Here is a 24,817-nt window from a genome sequence, read left to right on the forward strand (position 1 = left end):
TAAAAGGATAAAAAAAAGAGACGATCATTACCAAAACAGATGGATCCTGTATCCAAAAATACCCTGTGAAATTGAAACAGGAAATTCTGCACACCAAGTAGCTCCAGTTAAGAGCTGCGAAAAGCAGTGACATTTCGAGCAACACAGGCTCTTCCTCAGACTTCTGATATAAACAGAAAGTCGCTATCTTAAATACCCATAGTCCCCATTACAAAACCATGTGATAAAACATCATCATATTTCCATCAGTGAAACTGTTGCAAACTATGCATTTCATTTGTCACATATACAGATTTATAAGAAAGAAAGATCATAGTATATACCAGGGTTTCCCAGCTCAGGACCCAAAAGAGAACTTTGGTGTCTCCCCGGAATGTACAAAAATACAGTCCTATTTCAACAATAGTGAAAATAGTCAACGTAAAAGCTCACAATGCATCGCATCATGATACATTGTGAGCTTGTAGATCTTCTATTTTAACCGTTTGAAAACATTTGAATTAGATTGAAAAATAGCCTCACTTTCAGATGTGGGCTCAACTGCACAATTTATAAGTTCTCCACAAAGTTGGCAGAAGTTCTTATTTCTCATGTAGCCCTACAGTAGCTAGTGATGTTAAAGAGGTGGTGCCATGGTTTTGCACTTTTTCAGTTTTTCATGTGTCTATGAGGTTGATAGAACTTCCCCCTGGTGGTGTTTTTATGGTGTTTTATGTCTTCTCTGACTATTTTGAGTTTCTACCTGGAGGCTGAAACCTTGAGGGTCAAAGTGCCAATAGAGAAACAGCGCTTTAGTGACATAGTAAAAACATACCCTCCATTATCATAACACAACAGGTGTGGGCATGAGGAGGAGGAGGGACTAGGACAGGTGGGTGGTGCTAAGGTGGTGGAGGAGGTGCTAAGGTGAGAACCAGGTATACTTAATGAACTGAAGGCGTGTCCACATAAAACATAATTTTAACAATTTCTGTACACTTTTTTGAAAAAAATCTTCCTCCTAGTATAACCATAATACCTGATGATTAGGTTTTAGGGGGGGGGGGGGGGATCACTGAAAATCACGGCACCCCGTCTTTAAATCATGGTATGAGTATAGCGCCAAAAGGCAGCAATGGACACTTTTCTCACCTGACATTTTGATGTGTCATACTGTAGTGTAGATGTTAAACACAGCTGAAGGTTATAACATTTACTGTAGGTGTTCCTGTGTGCCAGCATGGGCAACTCCTATACAGTTAACTGCATGCTGGCACACAGAAAAACTTATAAATATGACACAGACCCACAATTAAAGTTATTACCCACAGCTGCATTTAACATCTACAGTATTTTTAAGCCTGGACTGAACAGAGTGGCGTGTGTGTACTGTTATGTCTGTCTTTCTGCTGTATAGAGAATGTCCCCAGTAACCTTTCTCTCATCAAGGACCCTGACCGTCTTCTGCAGGACGTGGACATCAATCGACTTCGTGCCGTGGTCTTCCGTGATGTGGTAGGTGGTGTACTGTATGTGTGTGTGTGTGCCGTTAGCGAACAAGGACGATGACGATCAGTTCCTTGGCTTCATGAAAAAGCCCAATGCGAAACATACATGGATGGTTTTGGGGGGCTGGTCAGACCAGATCTAAATTACCTATACCATTGGTTCTCAAAGTGGGGTCCGGGGACCCCCAGGGGTCCTTGGGAGGGTTCCAGGGGGTCCCCAGCAAAATGTGTTAATATAGCATCACAATAATTTTAACCACTTTAACCTTTTATACTTTGGGCTATTCAAAAATAGCAGATCTACAAGCTCATAGCGCGGCACTCGGTGCCACGCTATATGAGCTTGTAGGTCTGCTATTTTTGAACATTTGTGCAAATCTATGAATATATATTGTTTAAAGCGAACATTTGTAACTCAAATCTTTGCCTCTGGCGGGCCCCTGGAACAAAATATTTTGAGATGGGGTCCGCGGCCAAATACATATCATTTTGGGGGTCCTTGACATGAAAAGGTTTGAGAACCGCTGACCTATGCAACAGAACAGGAGTTCAACTCCAGTGGACACTGTCCTTGGTGCTGGCACTGGCCATGGTGCTGAAGCAGTGAGTTTTATTAAAGTTGAAAGCTCTATATTATGCTAGTAATCATCACTATAGAGTGTCTGTTGTCAGTAACAATTGTCTCCCTGTCCTCTCCAGCTCTTTAATAAACCGAAAATTCATTTTCAGGTGGGTTGCCAATTTCAGCCAATCAGGAGAGAGTACACATTTATCAGCTTTAATTGTATAGTGTTCCAGTTCAAATTTTGTCAGCTCACTTCTTTGTGTCATGACTTCCAAGTTTACTTATTTCTATATCCTGATTGGATGAAATGTGTATCCTGACCTGAAAATGCATTTTCTGTTTACTAAAGAGCTGGAGAGACGGGGAGACCCCTGTAACTGAACAAACACTCTATAGCAATGATTGCTATCAAAATATAGAGCTATTGATTGATTGATTGAAATTTTTATTAGGCAAAAGAATGTAAAACAACACAGTTACATTTATAATGCTTTTGTCTAAAAGGTCCGGCCAAAAAAGTCCTTGCGGACTTGTTTCCGTTGGGGTCCTTGAGCTAATTTCATAGACATATATAGTAGCAACCAAACAGTTCAAAATCAACATGAAAATACAGATAATACATAAAAAAAATAAAAAAAAACACTATGTACAAAAAAAGCATTTAAAAAATATATGTAAAAAAAAAAAAAAAAAGGGGGGGGGGGGGGAAGCATGGAAAAATAAAAATTATATACAAAAAAAAGCATGAGGAAATACAAAATATGTACAAAAAGAGGAGGGGTGGGGTCGTCTGTCTACAGGGAAACTGGTACTAGCTCCTCTTTCGGCCTCCAGAAAGATGGGTTTTTAGGGCTGTTTTGAATGTGCCCATGCGAGCTATTTAACACTTAGTTTAACAAACAAACAAAAAAGTCACTTACTGTACCTTTTAAGCTTGGCATTCAAGGGATTATACTGTATATCTAGACATTATCAAATTTTAGATCTTATTGCCAAAGAAATAGTCTCTCCATATGATATGCTATGGTATTTTTAACAATGTGGCAGCAAATACACTAGACGAGAGGCACTGTGTTGTGTATATTATGGGGATTGGCTGTTCATTTGACCTATATATGGAACAAATACGTCTAAGCTAATACAATATCAGGAGCTGAAAGAAATAATCAGCGGGTTGGGTTATAAGTGTCAACACTTTTATTTTTGGCAGCTTAGGACATGTTCACAGGCTAGTTGTCAGACCTCTCTTAGAGCAAAGCCTAGCAACTTTCAAAAGTATTGCTCCATTTCTTCTTTAACTGGAAGACCGTCTATATCCTTGTAACAATTAGTAAGTCATGTGATGAACAATTCTGTATTGCTCGATGAACTAATACTCTATATTGTAATGTTTTAAGTTGATTAATAAAGCAGTCAAATGTGTGAGACAATGACTCCCCCTGAAGGTTGAGTGAATCAAAACATATTTTTTGGCAGGCAACCAGGTGTTCAATGAACAGTTTAAATGCAGTTAACAATGGAATCACTGAAGATGCCCTTGTTGACTGAAGTGCTTTCACTGAACACAAGCCCACAACCTATGGATTTGTGTGGAGGCACAGCTCACCTTCACAGATAGGACGCAATTAGAAATAATATAAGGGATTGCTGGCTGTATTTTGATTGTGACTGTTATTCAATGAATCTATATTTGCGACATTGCTTGTCTGCTATGTCCTGTAGACTGTTATGTGGTTCTTCTTCTTCTATAGGATGACAGCAAGCAAGCTCAGTTCCTGGCTCTTGCTGTGGTGTACTTCATCTCTGTCCTCATGGTCTCCAAGTATCGGGACATCCTGGAACCCCAACGCGAGACCGCAAGGATAAGCTACCATTCAGCCCGGAGCATGCGGCGGGAGATCAACTCACCGACGAGTACAGGTGCCTCACTGTTTGCGCTTAAAGCCCCATTATTCTTAGCTATGTGGCGGTGTCGTGCACCGAAAATAGCGGATTCATAGTAAAGTATAATAGTGAATTTACAAGTTCACAATGTAAACTTTGTAGATCTACAATCACTGCTACAAGACTAGTCTGCACCAATCACATTAACCAAGGGTGAAAACAACTCCTCTGTGAAGATGAGTAGATCAGCTGCATGAAGGCTGCATGCACACACATGCAGGTCTCCTTTAGACATTGTCTCCATATGCATGCGCAAACACACACGCACGCGCGCGCGCACACACAAACATTGTGAGGAAAATAAATCTCAGTATTGGTATTCTCTACCGTTCCAGAAACTATCTTACATTTTCTGTTAGAAAGAAACTTATACTTCAACTCATCTTACCAATAATGGATTATGCAGATGTTGTATATCAGGTAGCATCCAAAACAAATCTTATTCCTCTCAATACAGTTTACAATAAATTATGCAGATTTGTTCTGGGATGTTCTTTCACAACTCATCATTGTTTAATGTGTGAAAGTCTGAATCTGCCCTCTCCCTCTGTAAGAAGACAGCGCCACTGGTTACAATTTATCTTCAAATGTATTCATTTCAAATACCCACAATATCTAAAACAATACATGGATACATTTTCCTCCAATTATCACTTGAGGCATTCCAGCCAACTCTACTTTACTGTTCCCACTTTTTCAAAAGCAACAGCCAAGAAAGCCTTTATGTTTAAAGCGCCTTCAGATTGGAATAACCTAACGGCAAATATTCGTTCCATTTCATCTTATTATCTGTTCAAAAAATACGCTGTCTTCTTACTTTGAGAATGTATGTACATGTCTATAACTAATTCATAACTATAACATTGTCATATAACCTCTATTAATCACTCTAAATATACTGACATTCACGATATTGTTCTGTCTGTGTTGACTTAATGTTCCATTCTTATTCTTTACATTTTCTGTTGTTTTATGTGTTTGTCCTGTCTGTCTGTCTGTCCTGTTCTGTTGTGGCTCCTGTCATCTGTCTTATTGTTTACTTGTTTTGTCATATCTGATATTTGTTTGTTGAATTGGTTGTTGTAATTGCTTGTTGTTTAATGTTTTGTTTTCCCCTCTGCTTTGTTTTTGTTATGTTTTAGTTTTATTTTATTTGTAGTTTTTGTTTTTTTTGTTTTTTTTTGAAAATGTCTATACAGTGTATCATGTACCTAGGATCCCCTCTAAAACGAGATGCTACATCTCAAGGGGCTATTCCTAATAAAGAATTCCAATAATAACACACACACACACACACACACACACACACACACACACACACACACACACACACACACACACACACACACACACACACACATGCATAGACAGGTGTCCCTTAAATAAGTGAGACCCAGTCCCTTCCTTCAGTAAAAATAACCACTAGATGAGGGTCACTCTATACTGTCTGAAATATAGATATGAAATGTTTCAGAAGCAAAGTGAGGGCCCAGCTACTGTATTGCCCGCCCACTATTCCATTTGAACTTCCAGTTTATTAACTCTTAATGAAGCCGTTGTCGTAATAAACTTATGCTCATCCATGTTGTAATCATAATCGCTGTATTCCATGAACAAGTTTCACACAGGGTGCAGATCTCAACCAATTAAAAGAGTTTGGGGTCGGTACGCGGCTGCAAAACCTCGCTCAGCTAGAGAGACAGTGAGGGAATATTTGAGGGGTTGAACGTCACTGCTGCTAAGTTCACTGTCATGACTTGCATCAGGTCAGGATAGTTTGTTAGTCTCAGTGCACTGCAGTGACATTCCTATGATTTATTCATGTGCGCGCGAACTGCACCGCATAGACTTTAATGTGGAAGTAAAGGGTCTGGAAAGTTACAAAAGTTGTAGCAGTATCACCGGTGATAGGAAAGGTGATATATGCATCAGTCATAAATCATTCATTATGAGTCAGAAGAAAGGAAATCAATTGTTCTCTACATAAAAGCACGTCAAACCTCTCACTGCATTGCCAACTTTCTTTTGGATGCATGAATGAGCAGCATAGTATCAGCTTTCATTCACACGAAAAGTGAGCTGAGTCGGGGAAAAAAGGAAAGAAAACAGGAAGAGAAGAAAGGCCACAAGGAAATCAGCCTGGAAGCTGAAACGGAGGATACAGGCGGGGGTGTACAGGCGGGGGTAGGGGGGTGGGGATGGGGGTGTTTTTTGGGGGATGGAGTAGAAGATGACGAGTGAGAAGTTTACAGTGAGGGAGAGAGGAAAAGCAGCAGTATGCTGGCCCACTACTGTGGATTTTTGGGGCAGTGGAGCCAGGCCTGCTATTTTCAGCCCCATCTGTCAGTGCCCATTAGGCAAGCAATCCACCAGAGGAGAATGGGATCATAGAGGTTGCTGGGAGGAGAGAGGCACACTGCCGCCCTCATAAATTTCACCAGAAAATGGGGGAATTTTCCAGACGGCATGTGGCAGACGATTGTCTGTGATGGACCAGAAAGCCAGGCGTCTTCTCTGGCTAAATCAGGCCCCGCTGACCTCGTTAGGGGGCATGTGATGAATATTAATGAGGCTGGCCCAGCATCTGGGAAACAACTGGGTCAGAATCAGGAAGGCTGGAAACATCTGCAACTAGCGAGCAGAACCAACCACGTTCTTATTGGGTCGTTGTTGGTCCCTCAAGTAAACAAAGCAATAAGAGAATGTCACTTACGTTGATGTATTGGCTCCCCTTGCCATTCATATAGGAAATGCTTCTTATTTTTTTGCGCTTCTCATCAGGATATTGGATGAGTACAAATTGTATAAGCTACTTATCTCACACACACACACACACACACACACACACACAGATATATATATACTGTATGTGTGTATATATATATATATGTATGTATATATTAGGCCTGACCTCGACTAAGTCGACTAGTCGACTGGTTAGTCGCGGGGGGTCCGAGTCGACTGCGTGTCTCTTAGTCGACTCTAGTCGGATTTTTTTTTTTTTTTTTTTTTTTTAAGGGCCAAAAATTTTATTAATAGTTTTTTGGCCAAGTCTACACCTGCAACCACACGTAACTTCCACTTTATTCTTCTTATTCCTCGTCTTTGTATTGGTATTGTTTGTGTTGGAGCGCCTCAGTGCGGCTGCAGAGTTCATGTGCAACCTCTTCCAGAGAGAGAGAGAGACACTAGAAACTCTGCTGGAGACACAAAACAAACTCTGTAGACTTGGCCCTTTGAAATAAAATTTATTTTGGACCTAAAAAAAATAATTAATATATTAGTCGACTGCCAGTCGACTATTGGCAATTAGTCGCCAATTAGATTCGACTAAACAAATCCTTAGTCGGGGACAGGCCTAGTATATATACACTATATACACTCCTGTATATTTAGACAGATTTAAGTGGTAAGAAGTGTTTATCGCACCACAGGACCATAGATTTCTCTGAAAGGAGAGATGTAAAGAGGAATACAGGTCGTTCTTCACAGTCCAAATACATCCCAATGTTGGGAGTGTAATTTAGCACTGACTGGTGTTCCGTGCTTCAGCTGTTATTCCTATTGACGTATCTCATCTGGTGCTAAATCCTGCTTACTGCTCTTGGCAAATTCCATTAACTTGATTTAGTGGACATGGACGGACAATAGAGAGCATCAGTGATTAATAGTTGTGATGTGGTGGTCAATACAGCTTTTCTGAAACTGTTGCGAGTTTATAGACACATTCTTCCCATATTGTAAATTAAATAAATGTTGTGATAAGATATTGCAGTGGTTCTCAAAGTGGGGTCCGGGGACCCCCAGGGGTCTATGGGGGGTTCCAGGGAGTCCCTAGCAAAATGTGTTAATATAGCATCACAATTTATCCATTTATATGTTGGCTATTAAAAAATGTCATATCTACAAGTTCACAGCACGTCACTTTGTGTCGCACTGCGAGCTTGTACATCTGCTGGAAAATAAAGAGAATGTTTGAACATTTTTGAATCATTTTTTAACTCTTCTCTTCTGGGGGTCCCTTGCAAAACCTTTTCAGATGGGGGTCCGTGACTTGAAAAAGTTTGAGAACCACTGAGATATTGTGCTAATATACTGTTGCACTGGACTAACGTGACCTTGTTTCTGTGTGTGTGCGCATGTTTGCACACAAACACACACTTGTCTGTGTGCAGAGAACCCCCTGGGGTTTGACAGCAGCAAGGACCATGCCACCGGGTTTGAAGACCTCCACACGGAGGACTCCCTACCTCACACAGACTCCGGTATAGGTGAGGAGCACGTGGCCTGCAGCGTCCTGAACGGTTCTGACCTAGACCACCAAGGCGCAGGCGGGTCAGACGCCCTGAGCGAGCTGCTGTCCACGCTTTCCTCGGAGGTGAAGAAATCCCAGGAGAGTCTGGCGTCCGAGTCCCCCGGAGTGGAGACACTCAAGCCGCCTCCCTCTTCTATCTCCAGCATTAGCCAGTCAAACAAGGGCATCAACGTCAAGGAGATCCTGAAGAGCCTGGTAGCTGCACCCATGGAGGTGATGGAGGCTGGGCTTGAAGCTGTGTCCTACCCAGACCTTTTTGCCTACCCCCAGGCTCACACCACGCCTCCCATGCAGTTCCAGTCCTTTGACAGGTGAGATGACGGAACCCGCTGTGCAATAGGTCGTGGAAAACCTTGTACTACCGTGTAGCTGTGAATTTCAGTTGATGTTTTCCATGCTGAAGGCTGACGGTGCATTCACCTTTTCAACCTAAATGTTTTATAACCACACACGCGAGTATGACGTAAGACAAAAATGGCCACTGTGAGTACGCTGATTAAGGCTTATGGACACTATTATAGGAATTAAAAATAATTAATCACTTGCTGAATATGACTCCACAAAACAAAACCTTGAGTATTACAGTAATGTAACTCAGTGTCAAAATTCAGAGTTAAATTAACCCTCAGAATTTGGCTGTGCACTGATAAAAGAAATGCCTTCTGATTAAGTTGACTTGGGTAGAAATACACATGTTAACGTGTTTTAAGTTCTCTCTCACCTGGTTAAGTCAAATAGCAGATAACCTGCCTCGACAAATATCACTTCGATAGTTAATGCGTTTGCGTGTTACAGTACATAACATAAACATGAACATTTTCTTTCAGTCGTATATCAAATGTTTGACAACATGTTTGACTATTTCATCCACAGGGCCCTGTATTGCTGCGTTGATGGCTAGCTTACATTTCATGCCATAGAGGCCATGCGTGTCATCGCTCAAGCAACCTTAGCATGCTGATGTTAATCCCCTACGTTTGTCTTAGTAGTTTAGGCGAACGCTAATGGTTTTTAAGTAACAGGCAGCGTATTTTTCATTTCAGACCCCTTACATTGTATTCGTCCCCCCATGGCAAGGAATGCCTGTGTTTGAAAAGCTCTCTGAAGCACCGTGGCACTGCAGTGGTTTATTTACATTCCTGCGTGTGATAACACCACACAGCAATCTGTCTGGATTTGGAAGTTTACAAAGCCGCTGCTGCCTGGATTTCAAGCTTCAGCTCCCTCGGATCCTTATCTCCCACAATGGTTGATGGTTTTGGAAATCAAACTTCCCTCTGTAAAGGTTTCAAGTGGGTTTTTGGCTCAACCCACAATCTCCCATACTGTGTGTGTGTGTTCGTGTGCGTGTGCGTGTGTACGTAAGTGTGCATTGCTTATATGAGTGTGAGTACACACAGGTGTGCACGTGTGTATGCAGTCACTGCCGCTCCCCCAGGGGATACGGTGGAGGACAGAGTGAGTCAGGAGGAACAATGGGCCCTCCCTTTTCTATAATGTATGCTGCTGCAGCGCTGAGGTGGAGCGGATGAATAGCAGGGAAGGATGGAAAGAGAGGGTCTCCAGTGTGTTGATGACAGATTAAACAGAAGTGCCCCTCGCGCCACAACGCCGCGCGGCCCTGTCACCTTCACCGATCACGGCCATAATGGGAGCTGGCAGTCTGAAATGAGTCGCCACGGCAAAGTGTATTATTTTTGAAATGCTTTCACACACAAGCCATCCAGGACCACGTATACAACTTTGTCTCATGCCTTTCATGTCATTTCCCCCTCCAGCCTCTATTTGCCGTGTCTAATTGTTTGCCACCTGCCAGTGAAATGAGCTGCCAGCCGCGGACAGGCCTTTCATTTGTCTGTCAGGGACGCTATAGATTGGGAGTGACAACATCAAAAAAGAAAAAGAGAGGGAAAAGGGGGGGGGGGGGTGTTATACTGGCTTAGATTAGGGGAGCACAAGGCTGAGTCCCTACAGGGCCTCTCTCCATCAGAGACATTCACAGAGGTGAATTAGTTTTCAATTACTCATCAACGGTCAGGTTTTCATTTGAGCAGATGGGACCTACAGTATGACAAATTTGAATAATCCTCCACTTCCTGCCTTTTAATTTCTCCTCGCTAAATGTCCACACATTCGCTCTCTGCGATATTGTTCAGCCTCACATATTTGATTTTACACATGACAGAAGCCACTGGTAATTGACTTTAATTAAATTTGCGGGGCGGAAGTTAAGTAGATTTTCTCTGGATCTGTTCTTATGTTTCTGAATAAAGGACTATTAGATTAGGTTCTGTCTGTTGGATGAATATAGCATCCATTTCTTTGGTTACTCTTTGCACTGCAGTCATCTCTCACAGCAGTGGAACTCATTAATATTCATTCTTGGATTAATCCTCGCTTTATTCTCCACAAGTCAATTAAGACAATCCTATTAATAAAATATGTTAGATAATCTATACATCATTCATGAGCACTCAGTAAATTAATTATTCATAGAAAGCGCTTCATGTTTTATCAACATCCTGTATCCATCTAATATAATGGCCTAACTTAACTACTGTATGCCAGCACATAAGCAGGCTTGCTCTGCCGGATAATGAGAGCAAAGGATGAGGTTGGGAGGAAGAAGATTAAAGAGAAGCTCCGTTCCAAGAATATTATTATAAACGTGCCAGTGAAGTTATGATATCTGTCAATGAGATCTCACAGAGCAAAGCAGCAACGCACATCTACTGAATAAATGATACTTGTCATCATCAGTGTTCTTTGCAACACAGTTATATCTCTGGAGATATTAATATTTTAACAAGCACCTCTCTCTTGCTTTCTCTTTCTCTGTGCCTTACCCATCTGTCTTTATCTTTCTTGCCCTCCTGTGAGTTTCTGAGATGAGATTGAGTTGATTTTGATCTATGAAATTTTAATAAGTCTTCTATGTCTATCCCGCTAACAATCAAAGCAGAAACTTGATTGTTTTACCCACAGAGAATACCTAAAAAAAATTGTATATTTTTTGTTAAATGGTACATTATATATTATTTTTGGGGAGATTCCATTACTTGGATAGTAATGGAATAAACAGGCCATTTGGATCATGGTGCCATGTCAGGACACATATCATCAGACACCTTGTATAGTACTGTATCTCCATATTTCATCGTATGTTTTTTCATACAATAATGGCCTATTTTATTCTTCATCATATGATGGTGTCATGCAAAAGTAGCAAAAACAGCCAATCTAGCTCACAACGTGTTGCATTGAAAGGTTTTTTGAAAATGATACAGCCATTAATTAAATGCCCAAAGTAGGGACACCAGGTTTACAGTGGTTAACTCTGTCTGTGGCTTTTATAAATATTTAATTTAAGCAATGAAAAGTAAGAGCTTGTGACTAGCTTGTGAGCTTGTGACTAAATAATAACTACATTAATCCATTGGAGCTCCGGTTCTTTCTTTTCTGAAAAGTAACAGTTTTGGACATACCAGAAGTTTTTTCCCCAGTTTTTTTTTTTGCAACAATATTCTGGTCCAGGTCAAGTTCTTTCCTCTCAGAATAAAACACACTTTCACATCTATTTGATGATCTAAGGATGCATACAGTAATAGCAGCATAAAGCCTGATTTATTGTTAATCGTTCAACACTGTCCCTGAAAAACACGCTTTTTCGTGTAGTTTTTCAGTTGGAAAAATGTAAATATAAACTGGGCTTTAGACAGTTTGACTCTGTTATGTATCAGGTGTAGTTGTTTTGTTGGGGAGCAGGATGACAGGAAGCTTAGCTTGTGACAGAGCCGAGCTCTGGCCTGTGTCATCCAGACTTACTGCAGGAGATTGGAGAAGACACTATCTGGCATCTTCACAAACCCCAGAGCCAAACTGCGGCCCCTGATGAAGACGAGATTTCCTTCTATTTCCTGTCGAGCAGCCCCAACTGCACTGTATCATCTTTAACCCATTAAGACCGGGAACGCATCCGTGTAATTTTTTTTAGGTTTCTTTGGGCTATTCAAAAATAGCAGATCTACAAGCTCATAGCGTGGCACCAAGTGTCGCGCTACGAGCTTGTAGATCTGCATTTTTTTTTAAATCGCGTAATTTTTTGCAAATCTTTGAATATATTTATTACGATATTTATTACAATTTTTTTGCTTCTGGGGGATTCTACAAATGTCTTCTAAATACTAACAGTTCTTTTTTAAATGAATGTTATGTCTTATGTTGTTATAATATCAGTGGTTCTCAAACTTTTTTCATGTCAAGGACCCCCAAAATGATATGTATTTGGCCGCAGACCCCCATCTCAAAATATGTTGTTCCAGGGATCCCCCCAGAAGCAAAGATTTGAGTTAAAAATGTTCGCTTTAAAAAAAAATATATATATATATATATTCAAAGATTTGCACACATTTTCACGATTTATTTTCAAAAATAGCAGATATACAAGCTCATAGCGCTATGAGCTGTATATCTGCTATTTTTGAATAGCCAAAGAAATCTAAAAATTACACCGATGCGTTCCCGGTCTTAATGGGTTAATCCTCGGCCAATCAGATTGCACGTGGACGACAAGGGGTCTGCTTGGCTCAATATACTGTAGCATTTGAGAGGTCACAAGTTGAACTCTCCTTTCAAGACGCCACCAGATTTTATTTACATCTTTCATTCCTGTGCCCTCCCCCTTTCTCTCTTTTACCGCCATGTGATGTTTTTTAGCTTCTATAAATAAAAGGGAAAAGTACCCAGCTAATTTTAGCCCTCTTAATGGGTTAACAAGTTATTATTCGTGCCGTATACTGCCATTTTAATTAGCTCAGACCCCGCTCCCATCAGCATTAACCTTCCTCCAAAGGTTTGCGGGAAGATAAAAACCACATGAGCCATATCATGCAAATGTGTACAGCACTCGAATAATCCATGTATATTGTCATAAACAACAAAAGCCAGATGCAGTTAGTCGTGTGTCTGTGCATTGACCAGATGTCAGACAGAATTGTGTCTTGGATCTCGTGCTCAGTGAACCATGCCCCTGTTGATATGAACACATACGGTAGCCGTGTAGAAGTGGATGTTTGTCAAGTTACTCCTGGAGAGTCTCTCATTACAATGTGGGATGTTTGACAAGTCGTCAAACGCAGAGTGGCGCGGAGGGCAGGGGATCGAGGGCCAACAGTGGCAGGAGCACACGTGAAGCATCATTTATACACCATTGCACCACGCTATCCCTTGCCGACAAGAAACGTTATTGTCACGCTAACACACTTTTAAAATCAGTTTTTGTCAGCATGCGACAACGTTGTACAGTACTACGGAGTATAAGCTTGACTTAACCAATTTCAACCTGGCATCCCTACTTTGGGCTTGTCATTGTAGGAGAAACTCTTTGAGGACATTCAAACTGTTGCCCCCAAAAAGCTTATAGATTGGATTTTCTCTCTATTCAGAATAGAACGAAGCGGTTTAAGAGAAGGTGGCTCCAATATGGCGGCTTGCTGGCCCCGAGGTTTATTTACCTTAGCCTATGCATTCCTCTCTTCTGTATGTGTGCTCATAGAGGCATATTTTGTGTGTGTGTGTGTGTGTGTGTTTATAGGTGTGTGTGCGATGGTGAGAGATGGAGTAGCAGGGCAGGATGTTTACCTTTCTTCAGGTCCTGACCCAGGTCTGGGCATACTCATGTTGGCAGGGCCTGAGAGCTGCATCCACAGTCTGTTTAAAGAAGCTGCCCTGCTAGCTTTTGATCATCACAGGATAGGCTCTGTTTTCTCCTCCTTAACCATTAAATACATGAATAAATCTAATCATTACTCTCAAGTGGATAAGTATAAAACCTGCCCGAGGTATAATAGATGGATTCTCAAACTTTATGTGCTGACGCACTGGCTGAATATTGTGGATGTTACTGAGAGGTTTGGGTATTTGCTGATTGTATTACACTGGCACTGTGGCCAGAACATACTACTGTAAAACTGTAGGTCAGGGATACACAAACCTTTTCAGCAGTGAACAACAAATATTGATTCATGCTTGGCGCGAACCAACCCAATGTAGTATTTATTTATGATTACTAATTGACAATGATTTTTCAACTTTGAAGATAAATGTTTTTAATTATGGAAAGCTAAAGATTAATATAAAGACTAGTTACTGAGATTACCAGACAATTAATAACAAAAAGCATAGAAAATTATTTCTTAGGTTTACTGTTTTTCAAGCCTTCATCAATGAGTCAGTGGGGAAAACGGGCGTGCTTGCCAGGCCAGAAACGGGAGAAAATATGTATTAACTGATTATAGAGATAAGCATTTGTGCACTCAAAAAAATAAAGAAAAAAATATTGTTTTGATAAGAGTCAAAACACTTGAGTTTGCTTTCTCACTCAGGACAAAACAAGGTCTTCTTGAGCCTATCTACTGTTTTTGTAAAGTTGCTCTTAGAAGAAAAGACTCTTGCACAACAGCTTTCTCACAAATAATAATGTAATGAGAATCACAATGTTTTAGTCTGGAGACCTTCATGCAAATAATAATTTAATGGGAATCACAACGTTTTAGTCCGGAGACCTTCATCAGGTTATCTTACCAGGTTAAGGTAACTTGATGAAGGTCTCCAGACAGAAACATTGTGATTCCTATTACATTTTTATTTGCAAGTGAGGAAGATGGTGTGCGCGAGTCTTTTCTTCTACGTTATCGTCTTGTCGACCCTTGGTCTTTGACGCACCTGCTGATTTGTAGGTGTGCAAGAGATCTGTTCATTTATGTAAACTTGCTCTTAACACCTGCTCTTAAAAACATGTAAACATACAATATGCATGTAACACATACCAATAAACATGATCAGCAAATTCCATTTACAAACATAGAAATTACTCGGGCCCTATTTTCCGCTCAGCGCAATGCAGTGCTAGTGGAAGCGCACATGTTAATCCTATATTCTGAATGGTGCTGGTGTCCTTTATACACTTGAGCCCCTGTTGTCTAAATATCAAATGATCATGCACCTATTTAGCACCTGGGTTTGTGTGTCCTAAAAAGTGTGGTCTGGTGCAATCGGAGTGCTACTATCTTATGTCCAGAGCTACATGCAATTTGCGCTTTGCATTTAGACCAGCCAAAAGCTGGTTTTAGCGCAGAACGCAAACGATTTTTAGTATTCATGCAGCGCACCATTGGGATTAAGATGTATGTGTAAATCGTTTTGTGCTCAAATGGCAGATAAACTATTTTTCAAGCACTTCATTCTAAAAAAAAAATGTTGACGCTTGTCATCTGCCAGGAGAGCGAGAGAGAGAGAAACTGAAAAGGAGATGCATCTTTTCTGTAAGTAGCGTGCCGATTCTGTTGCTGATATAAGATGTCTTCACATATCTCTAATCATGTAACAATATTGTGAATCCATAGGCTCCTGGCATTCTCTGTCTCTGTATACAGTAAGGCCATCATTAATGTGATATTGACAAGATCCAAAAGGGGCTCCCAACGTGCAGCGCATGTTACCCCTATGTCTCTGTCATCCCTTTATATGCAGTTAAAAAATAACCCAACTAAGAATGAGCATGAAAATATTACGCTGATATGTCAAGATATCATAGACGGATGTCTATTGGACACAAGGAGCTATTAAGCGTCCAGGAGGAAGACGTGAATTATGACAAGCAGCATGGCATCTGATCCAACCCTTTCAATCAAAATCCATTTGAAATAACACAATAACACATTTCTGATGGACTCCACATCAAGGTTAAAGAAATAAATTATGATCTGGCCCAGATTATCAATGATATTGCATTGGGCAAGTGCGTTTTTCTTTGCACGGAGACTAGACGTGAGGAGAGAGGGAGGGAGAGAGAAAGGGATTCAAATGTATGCATTCATTCTACAGTTTATAACTGATAGAATATCTGATAATAATACAGTCTGAATAGACAGTCTGATTGGTTAATAATGTAACACCCTAAACACACTAAAGACTAATTCAGAGCCTTAACACCACCCAGTAGGGCCGTGTTCTCGAGTACAGTATGTGCTCAAATAATGTGTACAGTGTATAAATTAAACATTACGCGACCCAATAGATATCTCTAACTTTGGGTCCCACACTTTCTGCACCACTTCTTTAGGCGGTGCATTGTAATCAGAATTCAACATTCCAGTCCCAATGTATGCTCTTCACAATAACAGAAACATACATATACATGTATACACAACCTAGCCAGTTTAAAGGGCAAGACCACTTTGGTAGAGGTTTGGGTTGTGTAGTTACCTTGCCATGATGTAACTCCAAAGGTGGACAAGACATCAAAAATAATTGCTCCATATATTAGAAATTCAATTTGACTCAAAGTCACTTTTTAGCACGTAAACGAACACAAAAAAAGTTGATTCAGACAATCACCAAACCCAGTACTGTTTTTTTTATTTATAAAAATGTCAACTTCCTGTTGATTTGACTATTTGAAGATCGGATCCACGGATCCAGTCTGGGTTTTCCTCCTAATAAAAATTGTGAAATCAACAGGAAGTAAAAATTTGTATGAAAAAAAAACTGTACTGGGTTTGGTGATGTTCTATATTGTCTGAATCAACTTTGTTTACGTTCGTTTACATGCTAAATGAGTAACTTTGAGAGCTGTTTCAGCGTGCAATGTAAGTCAATGAGGAGCATATTTAGAATTATCCATTTCTTGATGTCTGTGCATTTATACATGAACGTACATGTTATCATGTTTAAAACTACTACGGTATGTAACTATTTAATGTACATGGTGTAGTTAATGATGTATGGTCACTCAAAAGATTTCTCTCAGTATTCAGAAAGCCCCTGGTGTTGTTCTGAGCCACAGATATTAGAGCGTATCTTTTAAGTAAATCACCCATTTGACCAATAAACTGTATAAGTAGCATACCTTCTGCCCAAATATCTGACAAAATATGATCCCTTCAGGGCGCAGTCACACTGAACTGGAATTTTACCTATGAGGGCAGATTCTGCCAATGCTTTTCAATGGGAACGGAGCAGTTTGTTGCCATTCGCGGAGGGTGGATTCTGTCATTGGCAGAATCCACCCTCATAGGTAGAATTAAATTTGGAGTGACCTCAATGCTCTCAATGCCCTTAATGCTCTAACTAATTAGTTGCACATGACCTGTCTTTACTTAAAATTTTGTATTTAAACTAAGTCGAAGCACTAAAATATTGAAATCCTGTGCAAGTATAATTACATGAATTTGATGCAAATAAAGCGTGTGTGTGTGTGTGCGTGTGTGTGTGTGCGTGCGTGCGTGCGTGTGTGTGTGTGTGTGTGTGTGCGCGTGCGTGTCCTCTAGGAGTGTGGTAATGCCAGTGAAGAAGCCGTCCCCCGGAAGTCTGGTAGTGAACACAGTGGGCAGTGCCAACGCCTCCTCTGGCCTGACAGCTGGCAGCACCCCCAATATCTTCGCTGCAACATCCAACACCCCCAAAAGCATGATAAACACAACGGGTAGGTCATGACACCAGACTCCCTGAACACTGCCCATGAGGTTATTATCCTACACTTGATGTCTGGTTTATTCTCAAAGACCTCCTTCATTGTATTCGTTGAGCTTTTCATTTGAGTAATAACAATACGTCTTGATGACCCCGTCTGGAATTTCTGCCTTTGATGCAGATCCAAGAATAGAACAGTACAGGATTCTTCTCACTCAGCCAGCCCTGCCGCATCCCCGTGCAGGAGCTCATATGTGCCACCAGATGGCCCTCTTTACTTTCCTATCAGAGTGTCTTCTTTGTACATCAACACCATGCATAATTTAACCAAAACCTTTGTCTGCTGCATGGCCTTCGGGATTCTTCCTCGTACAACCAAGGCAAAATATCCCATGATGTACACTCAACCCGAAAGCTAACGATTAAACCAATGTTCTATTCACTGCGTGAAGGATTGAAGCCCACAGTGTAGTGCACACAACATGTTTGTGTGTGTGTAGTGTGTATTCCTGTCTGATTGATCGTGTGACCCTGTCCTTCCTCCCCCTGCTGTCACGTTGCCCCCCCTCCCCGGGGCTCTGATGCATTGAGCCAGTTCCACCTCAGGGCTCCTGTGGCCCAGGCCTCTGAAAGGAGCCACTTAACACTGAGAGCCATTAGGAGCTCCAACACCTTTTTAATGTGCTCCATTAAAAAAAACTCGCTCTCTCTCCTCTCACAGCCCCTCAGCAGGAATGTGAGAAATGTGTCCAAGTCAAAGTGTGCTTTCAGCTAAAGCCACGGTCGGGAACCTCACCCAAAACCCCATGATCTCACCAGCTCTGGCTTTCACCTCTCACATGGACGGTCATAATGGTCTTACTCAGAGCACACCGTGTCCAGAATGACCTGACTCATGCACGTGCACAAAGCATATCAGTGATGGAGCTCGTTTGAAAATGTATACCTAAAGATTGAGGGAGTAAGCATGAATATCTTGCAGCAGCAAGATATTCATGCTTACTTACTGAAATGATTAATGATAATTATAGCTACAATATATACTGTACATATCATACTGTATACTGTACATAATCTGAATAATCAGCTGATACACAGATGAATTGCTTGTTTACAGTATGTCACTTTTATGTCAAGCTTTTATAGACGCTAACGTGAGTCGGTTGGTATATAGCCTATAGAATTACACCAAAAATAGCCAATCTACAACCTCACAATGCACCGCACTGTGACGTGTTGTGAGCTTGTAGAGGACTTTTGGTGCTGTAACTCAGTCAGTGTTATGGGTCTGTTGCACCGTGTCTGTTGCCCTGCAGGAGCCACAGACACTGCCTCCTCATCCACCTCAACATCCTCCAGTTTTGTCAACGGGGCCACCAGTAAGAATCTCCCGGCTGTGCAGACGGTGGCCCCCATGCCCGAGGACACAGAGGAAAACATGAGGTACAGTGAGGCCACTTCATTACACTGTCAAAGCCACAGCATTGATCCACACAGCCATGTCCTTTTGGTCTTCACCACCCTGCTCAGCTCATTCATGCTTCTTCTCCCTTATCTTTATGCCACATTTTCTGTGTGTGCCACCGGATGCCTATATGAGAGAAAGTGTGTGTGTGTGTGTGTGTGTGTGTGTGTGTAAAGCATGAATGAATATTATCCAACAGGGTGTCGCTAACACGGTATCCTATCTTTTTAACTAAGATGTTGGCTGTGAACTGCAATGCTGGACACAAACTGTATATCCTAAACCACAGTTTGTGTTGTGTACATAATTTAGATTGTCTGTATGTAATCATAAATCTAAATGCATGCTTGAATGTAAGTGCTGGTGTGGAAATGTTTTGGAGTTTTACTGTACTTTTGTGGCTGACCGTGTGCATTTTTGTGTGTCGATCCTGCTGTGACCTTGAACCATCTCCCTCACTTCCTCTAATGGTTTGTGACAGACATCTTCACTCCTGCTGTCCTCCTTCCTGCCTACTGAGGTTCTAGCTCCCTCCCAGTCCTTTTCTTTCACCGTTTCTCTCTCTCTCTCTCTCTCTCTCTCTCTCTCTCTCTCTCTCTCTCTCTCTCTCTCTCTCTCTCTCTCTCTCTCTCTCTCTCTCTCTCTCTCTCTCCCCTCCTGCTAAAGGAATAGAAAATCAGTTGCCATGGCAGCAGTAACCGACATCACTTACCGTAACTGTGAAGTCAATGATGGTACTATCTTGCTGCAGAGCTCGCCGATGCCTAACTTGCATTTTATCTGGAATGGGAAAACACGGTCCTTACTGTACATCCTCATTGGAAAATTATTTGACGTTAAAAATAAAGCTAATATCATTACTTCAAGTATGCCATCCTTCTCTCACAAGAACTACACGGTGCTTACTGTATGTTACCTCTGAATCTTGCCAATGCTCTCTTTTTATGTTAATCTTCATTTCAGTGCCATTTGTGATGTGGACCAGTGTCCACTACGCCCAAGACTGCCACCTGCCGAGCTCAAACCCTTTAGCTCTCTGGCAGGATCCCAGGCAGCCTCCAGAGGTGCAGGCCAGTGTCATAGGCAAGGACATTTCCATTGGTCACATAGGCCTCCTGCTGCAACCTGCTTTCTCTGCTACCGTCTCCTCCCCCTCACTGTACTTTCCCCGGGGGGCTGCAGGCTAGGGACTCCCCATGGTCCCCGACCAGGCCCACTCTCTTTCTCTGCTTCTCTCTGACCTTTCACTTACTGCTCATCATAGTTAGGAAAAACAGTCTCTTCCATTCCTGAAGTCACACACAGCACGTGTGTACAGCCTGTGCACACCTATGGATCAAAGGCATGCTGCAGCTTGAGATGCATATCTCTGCTTGTACATGGTCTCCATCCACACAGCCACAGCCAGTTGACTATTTCTCTATAGAATATTATAGATATTGACGGCAACTGTGCGGAAGATAAGGGTCTCTCTCCCTTGCAGTGCAAAGTATGACTCCATCCACAAAGCTTGGCAGAAGCTGGTACATTTTGGCTATGGTTAGTCAACCTGTTTACTGCAGTGGACCCTGTCTACTGGGCATGTAACATGTCGACATCATACTCAACGGTAACATGTCAGCAGCAGTCCACAAACACGCAAATGACTGTCTTGTGTATGCCCATTGCCCACGTCTTTTAATGAAACGTAAACCCTCTCTTATGGTAGACATCGTCACTGATAACAGTGATACTCTGTCTTGGATATTGACTATGTGTTGTTTGCATCCTCTACGGAGGCTTTGCCCTCTGCAGTGAGTGGGGCTCTGTTAGTCTACCTGCACACGACAGCTGATAGGTTAGGACACAGATAGGCTTAACTCTGGGCTTCAGGGAATATCCCCTACCATTATGTTCAAGTACAAACCCAGGTGGAAGGTTGCCACTTTATTTATATCTCACTTTGATCGCTCTTTTGTTCTAACCTGTTATTTTGCTCTATCCGCCGTTCTTCTCTCTTTTCTCCGTTTGTCTGTTTCTCTCTCACACTCCCTCTCCCCTGTCATCTCTGTCTGTATGTTTAGCATCACTACCAAGCTGGAGCGAGCTTTGGAGAAAGTAGCACCGCTGTTGAGGGAGATCTTTGTGGACTTTGCACCCTTCCTGTCACGCACCCTGCTGGGCAGCCATGGACAAGAGTTGCTCATAGAAGGTACAAGTGCTGCATAATGCTTTTTATTCCCTACAAGCCTAGTGTGAGGTGTCCTATTGTCTGGGACTCCTGGCTGCCACAGGTATGGAAGGGAGAGAGTCGCAGTTTTCTGGTCTATATTATACTCAATATCGCAAACTGATTAAACATACTTTCTCATTCATGCTCTGTCCATGTGTTCTTTTTTTTCTTATACCTCCGCTGGCAACACTTATGGCCAGAGAGCCATTAGGTTTCCGGGTTGTCCGTATGTATGTACATACATACATTTATGTCTGTCTGTACCTCTTTAAGTCCATATGTCATTCCGTCCATCTGTCCCAAATCTCAGGAAATGCCTTGAGGCAATTTCATCACTCTAGTCACATGGAGTCAAGGATGAACTGATTAGAAATACAGTAACTGGTCAAAGGTCAAGGTCACTGTGACCTTATGTCTGTCTCTACCTTGTGAACATGATATCTCTAGAACGTCTTGAGGGAATTTCATGACTTTTGGAACAAACGCCCATTTTGACTCAAGGATGAACTGATTAGAAACACGTAGTCAAAGGTCAAGCGCACTGTGACCTCCCAAAACAATTCCTTCAAATTCATCATTCATTACGTATACTATACTATATGAGTCTGGATAGACACTGGTTGACAGAGGCATACAACAGCAATGTTGTCGATTCCTGCAGTCCCTATTACACCTATATGGTACTGTATATGCTATTACGGAAAACCTAATCATGTTTACGTCATCTTTCACTACTCTAGAGCAGAGGTTCTCAAAGTGCGGTCCAGGGACCCCCAGGGTCCTTTTGAATGAATGGTAGTTTAATTTAACTACAATAGAGTACCAAAGTCCTGACATCACTCGCCCATCATCCCTGGGTCACAGAAGTATTTCTCTATGGAAAATAACATTGGGTCATCTTAGAATCGTCTCATATAAGAATTGTGGTCCAAAAATAAGCAAATTGTCCCGGTGCTATTGTCAGGGAGGTGGCTCTGTATCGTTTACGATAGTCAGTTACTCATATTTGATACAGTCTGTTTCTGGTGAAAATGTAATTAATACGGTGGCGGTAATATTAGTGTTTTCTCACCGTCAGTTGATGCTTCATATCCATATGAGTCAAACACGTCTATGGGAAATCAGAATTGGGGGGGGGGGAGACGACCCAGGTAGGATGCATACATTACGTCAGACTTCGGTGCTCTCTTCAATTCAATTTAAATTATTACAGTACATAATTATGTACTTTACAGAAAATTACTATTCTAACAATATACTTCATTATCACCTCTATGAATTTAGTATTTACAAGTATGACATTTACCAAACACATCATCAATATATTTGATATCAATGTTATAATAATTTGAAATGGGGGTCCATAGCCTGACAAACTCAATTCGCGGGCCACGACATGAAAAGGTTTGAAAAGCATGTGAATAACACAAGGTCAATAGTAGCTTTGGACTCTGTACTCTGCTACTAAGGAAACATCATAGTTTTCAGGATTAATGTCTGTAATATTATAGCCTACATCATTTTCTTTTAGTAGGTATTACAGCAGTTAAAGGGGCATACGTTCTCAAGTTTGCTTTGACTGGCTGGGTTGTGCACAGTGTTTATAGACAGGAAAAGGGGGACGTATGATTCTTTTCCCACACTCCACTAGAGTTCTTTGGCCACTCGGCTCATTTCCTGGTGGCTGTATTGAAGGCCTGCAGTGCTCTCTCTCTCTCCAGTTGGCAGATCACGCACAGCTCTACCAGTACCTAGCCTCACTGTGTGTGGTGCCACTCCATGCCTCAGGCTTTGGCTCGCATTCACTAAAACACTCACACACCACAGCCACCAAGCACCTCTGCATGCGTACTGTATGTACGTGTGTGTGTGTGTGTGTGTGTGTGTGTGCGTGTGTGTGTGTGTGTGTGTGTGTTTCTGCGTTCTACTTTCCATCCTTGTAGCTTGTGCCCAGAGTGAAATGATCTCCCTTGACTTTCCACAGTGCCAGACTCTGTTCTTTGACCCACGGGCAATTCCTCCATTAGTTTCAGGGGTCTATATAGTGGAACTACAGCAGGCTGAAGGAATGCCTTCTCCTGCACTGTAAAATCCTCAGTGTTAAATGAACTCTGAACCAAGGCAACCAAATTTGGTCCGATTTATACACTCTGAGAGTTAGAAATGGATACGTTAAGGCTGAGGATTTGACTGTGTAACAATTTGGGTCGATTTTTAGACTCAGAGTTTAAAGTATCACTGAGAATTCCTCTGTGTGGCTTGATTGAGCTTTTTACTGGAAGAAATTGACAGGCACAATTTGTCTACTGTCTGTTTACATGTACAAAACTCATAAACTTTTAAAAAGACATCCAAGCTGACCACTTGTTGCTAATGTGGGGATATCAAGTTTCCCAGTTTTGTTCACAAACTAAATATATTCTGGCTTAGTTGCTTGTTGGTTTTAAATGGCCATATTTGGAATTTGTAGATATTATTTTAGGACACAATGCAAACATATTATCTATATTCTATACAATGCAATGCAATATTTCTGTATTTCTTAGCCTGTCTTGACACAAATTCCACATAATACACCATCCACATACATGCACATGCATACAGTACACACACATGAATGGGTGCCGACACATGCACAAAAGCTGTTCTCACATGTGGCTATAGCTACACAAGTTACATGCTCTGGGAATGGAAAAAGAAATCAGGTAGCGGAGACTTGACATGTGTGAATATGTCTCTGATCCCTTCACTCAAAGTCTGTCAGGAGACTGGCCAAGCTGACAAATATCCAGACCTGAGTTGAGTGTAACCCCACAAACAAGGTTGGAGACAGACAGCTAGGGCCTCTCTGCTCCCCAGCAGGCGTGTTTAACCCTCGCTGGGAGTGTGGCGTAACGACGCATCCCCACAAAAAGTTATAATATGTATGTATGTATACACACAGAATATACTGTGTGTGTGTGTATGTACGGTGTATATTATATATATATATATATATATATATATATATATATATATATATATATATATAGTGCAGGGTTGTCAAAGAACCGTATTACACCATTCACTTAAAGGGATATTTCACTTTCAAAAAAACTTTGGGTCATTTTATCGTCTACTCAGGCTTTTGTGAACCCCCCAGACCGTTTTTAAGTTGCTTGATTCAGTATTTAGATATTTGATATTCATTTAATCAGACACGTGTTTTTTTCGATAACTTTTTTCATTTATTTTTTATATATTTTTGGGAAAATGAAAAAATTTAAATACAATAAAAAAATAAATAATAATAAATGAAAAAAGTAATTGAAAAAACACGGCCCCCTCGTGTATTAGGAGGGCAGGGTGAGTCACCAGA

General features: G+C 41.4%; 1 protein-coding gene across 1 annotated transcript in view; it reads left to right on the forward strand.

Moving 5' to 3' along the window:
* The window catches only part of LOC308086198 (neurobeachin-like), a gene marked incomplete at its 5' end in the record, with an annotated part of 275,853 nt that overhangs the window by 127,519 nt on the left and 123,517 nt on the right, over nucleotides 1-24,817 (forward strand). Inside the window, 7 exon segments of the mRNA XM_080429641.1 lie at nucleotides 1,429-1,494; nucleotides 3,804-3,972; nucleotides 8,172-8,622; nucleotides 17,641-17,795; nucleotides 19,099-19,225; nucleotides 20,211-20,330; nucleotides 21,311-21,444. Coding sequence (XP_080285767.1) covers nucleotides 1,429-1,494; nucleotides 3,804-3,972; nucleotides 8,172-8,622; nucleotides 17,641-17,795; nucleotides 19,099-19,225; nucleotides 20,211-20,330; nucleotides 21,311-21,444 — 1,222 coding nt within the window.

This window comes from Gymnoscopelus braueri, assembly GCF_963280865.1.
Source record: "Gymnoscopelus braueri genome assembly, chromosome: 5".
Lineage (NCBI taxonomy): Eukaryota > Metazoa > Chordata > Actinopteri > Myctophiformes > Myctophidae > Gymnoscopelus > Gymnoscopelus braueri.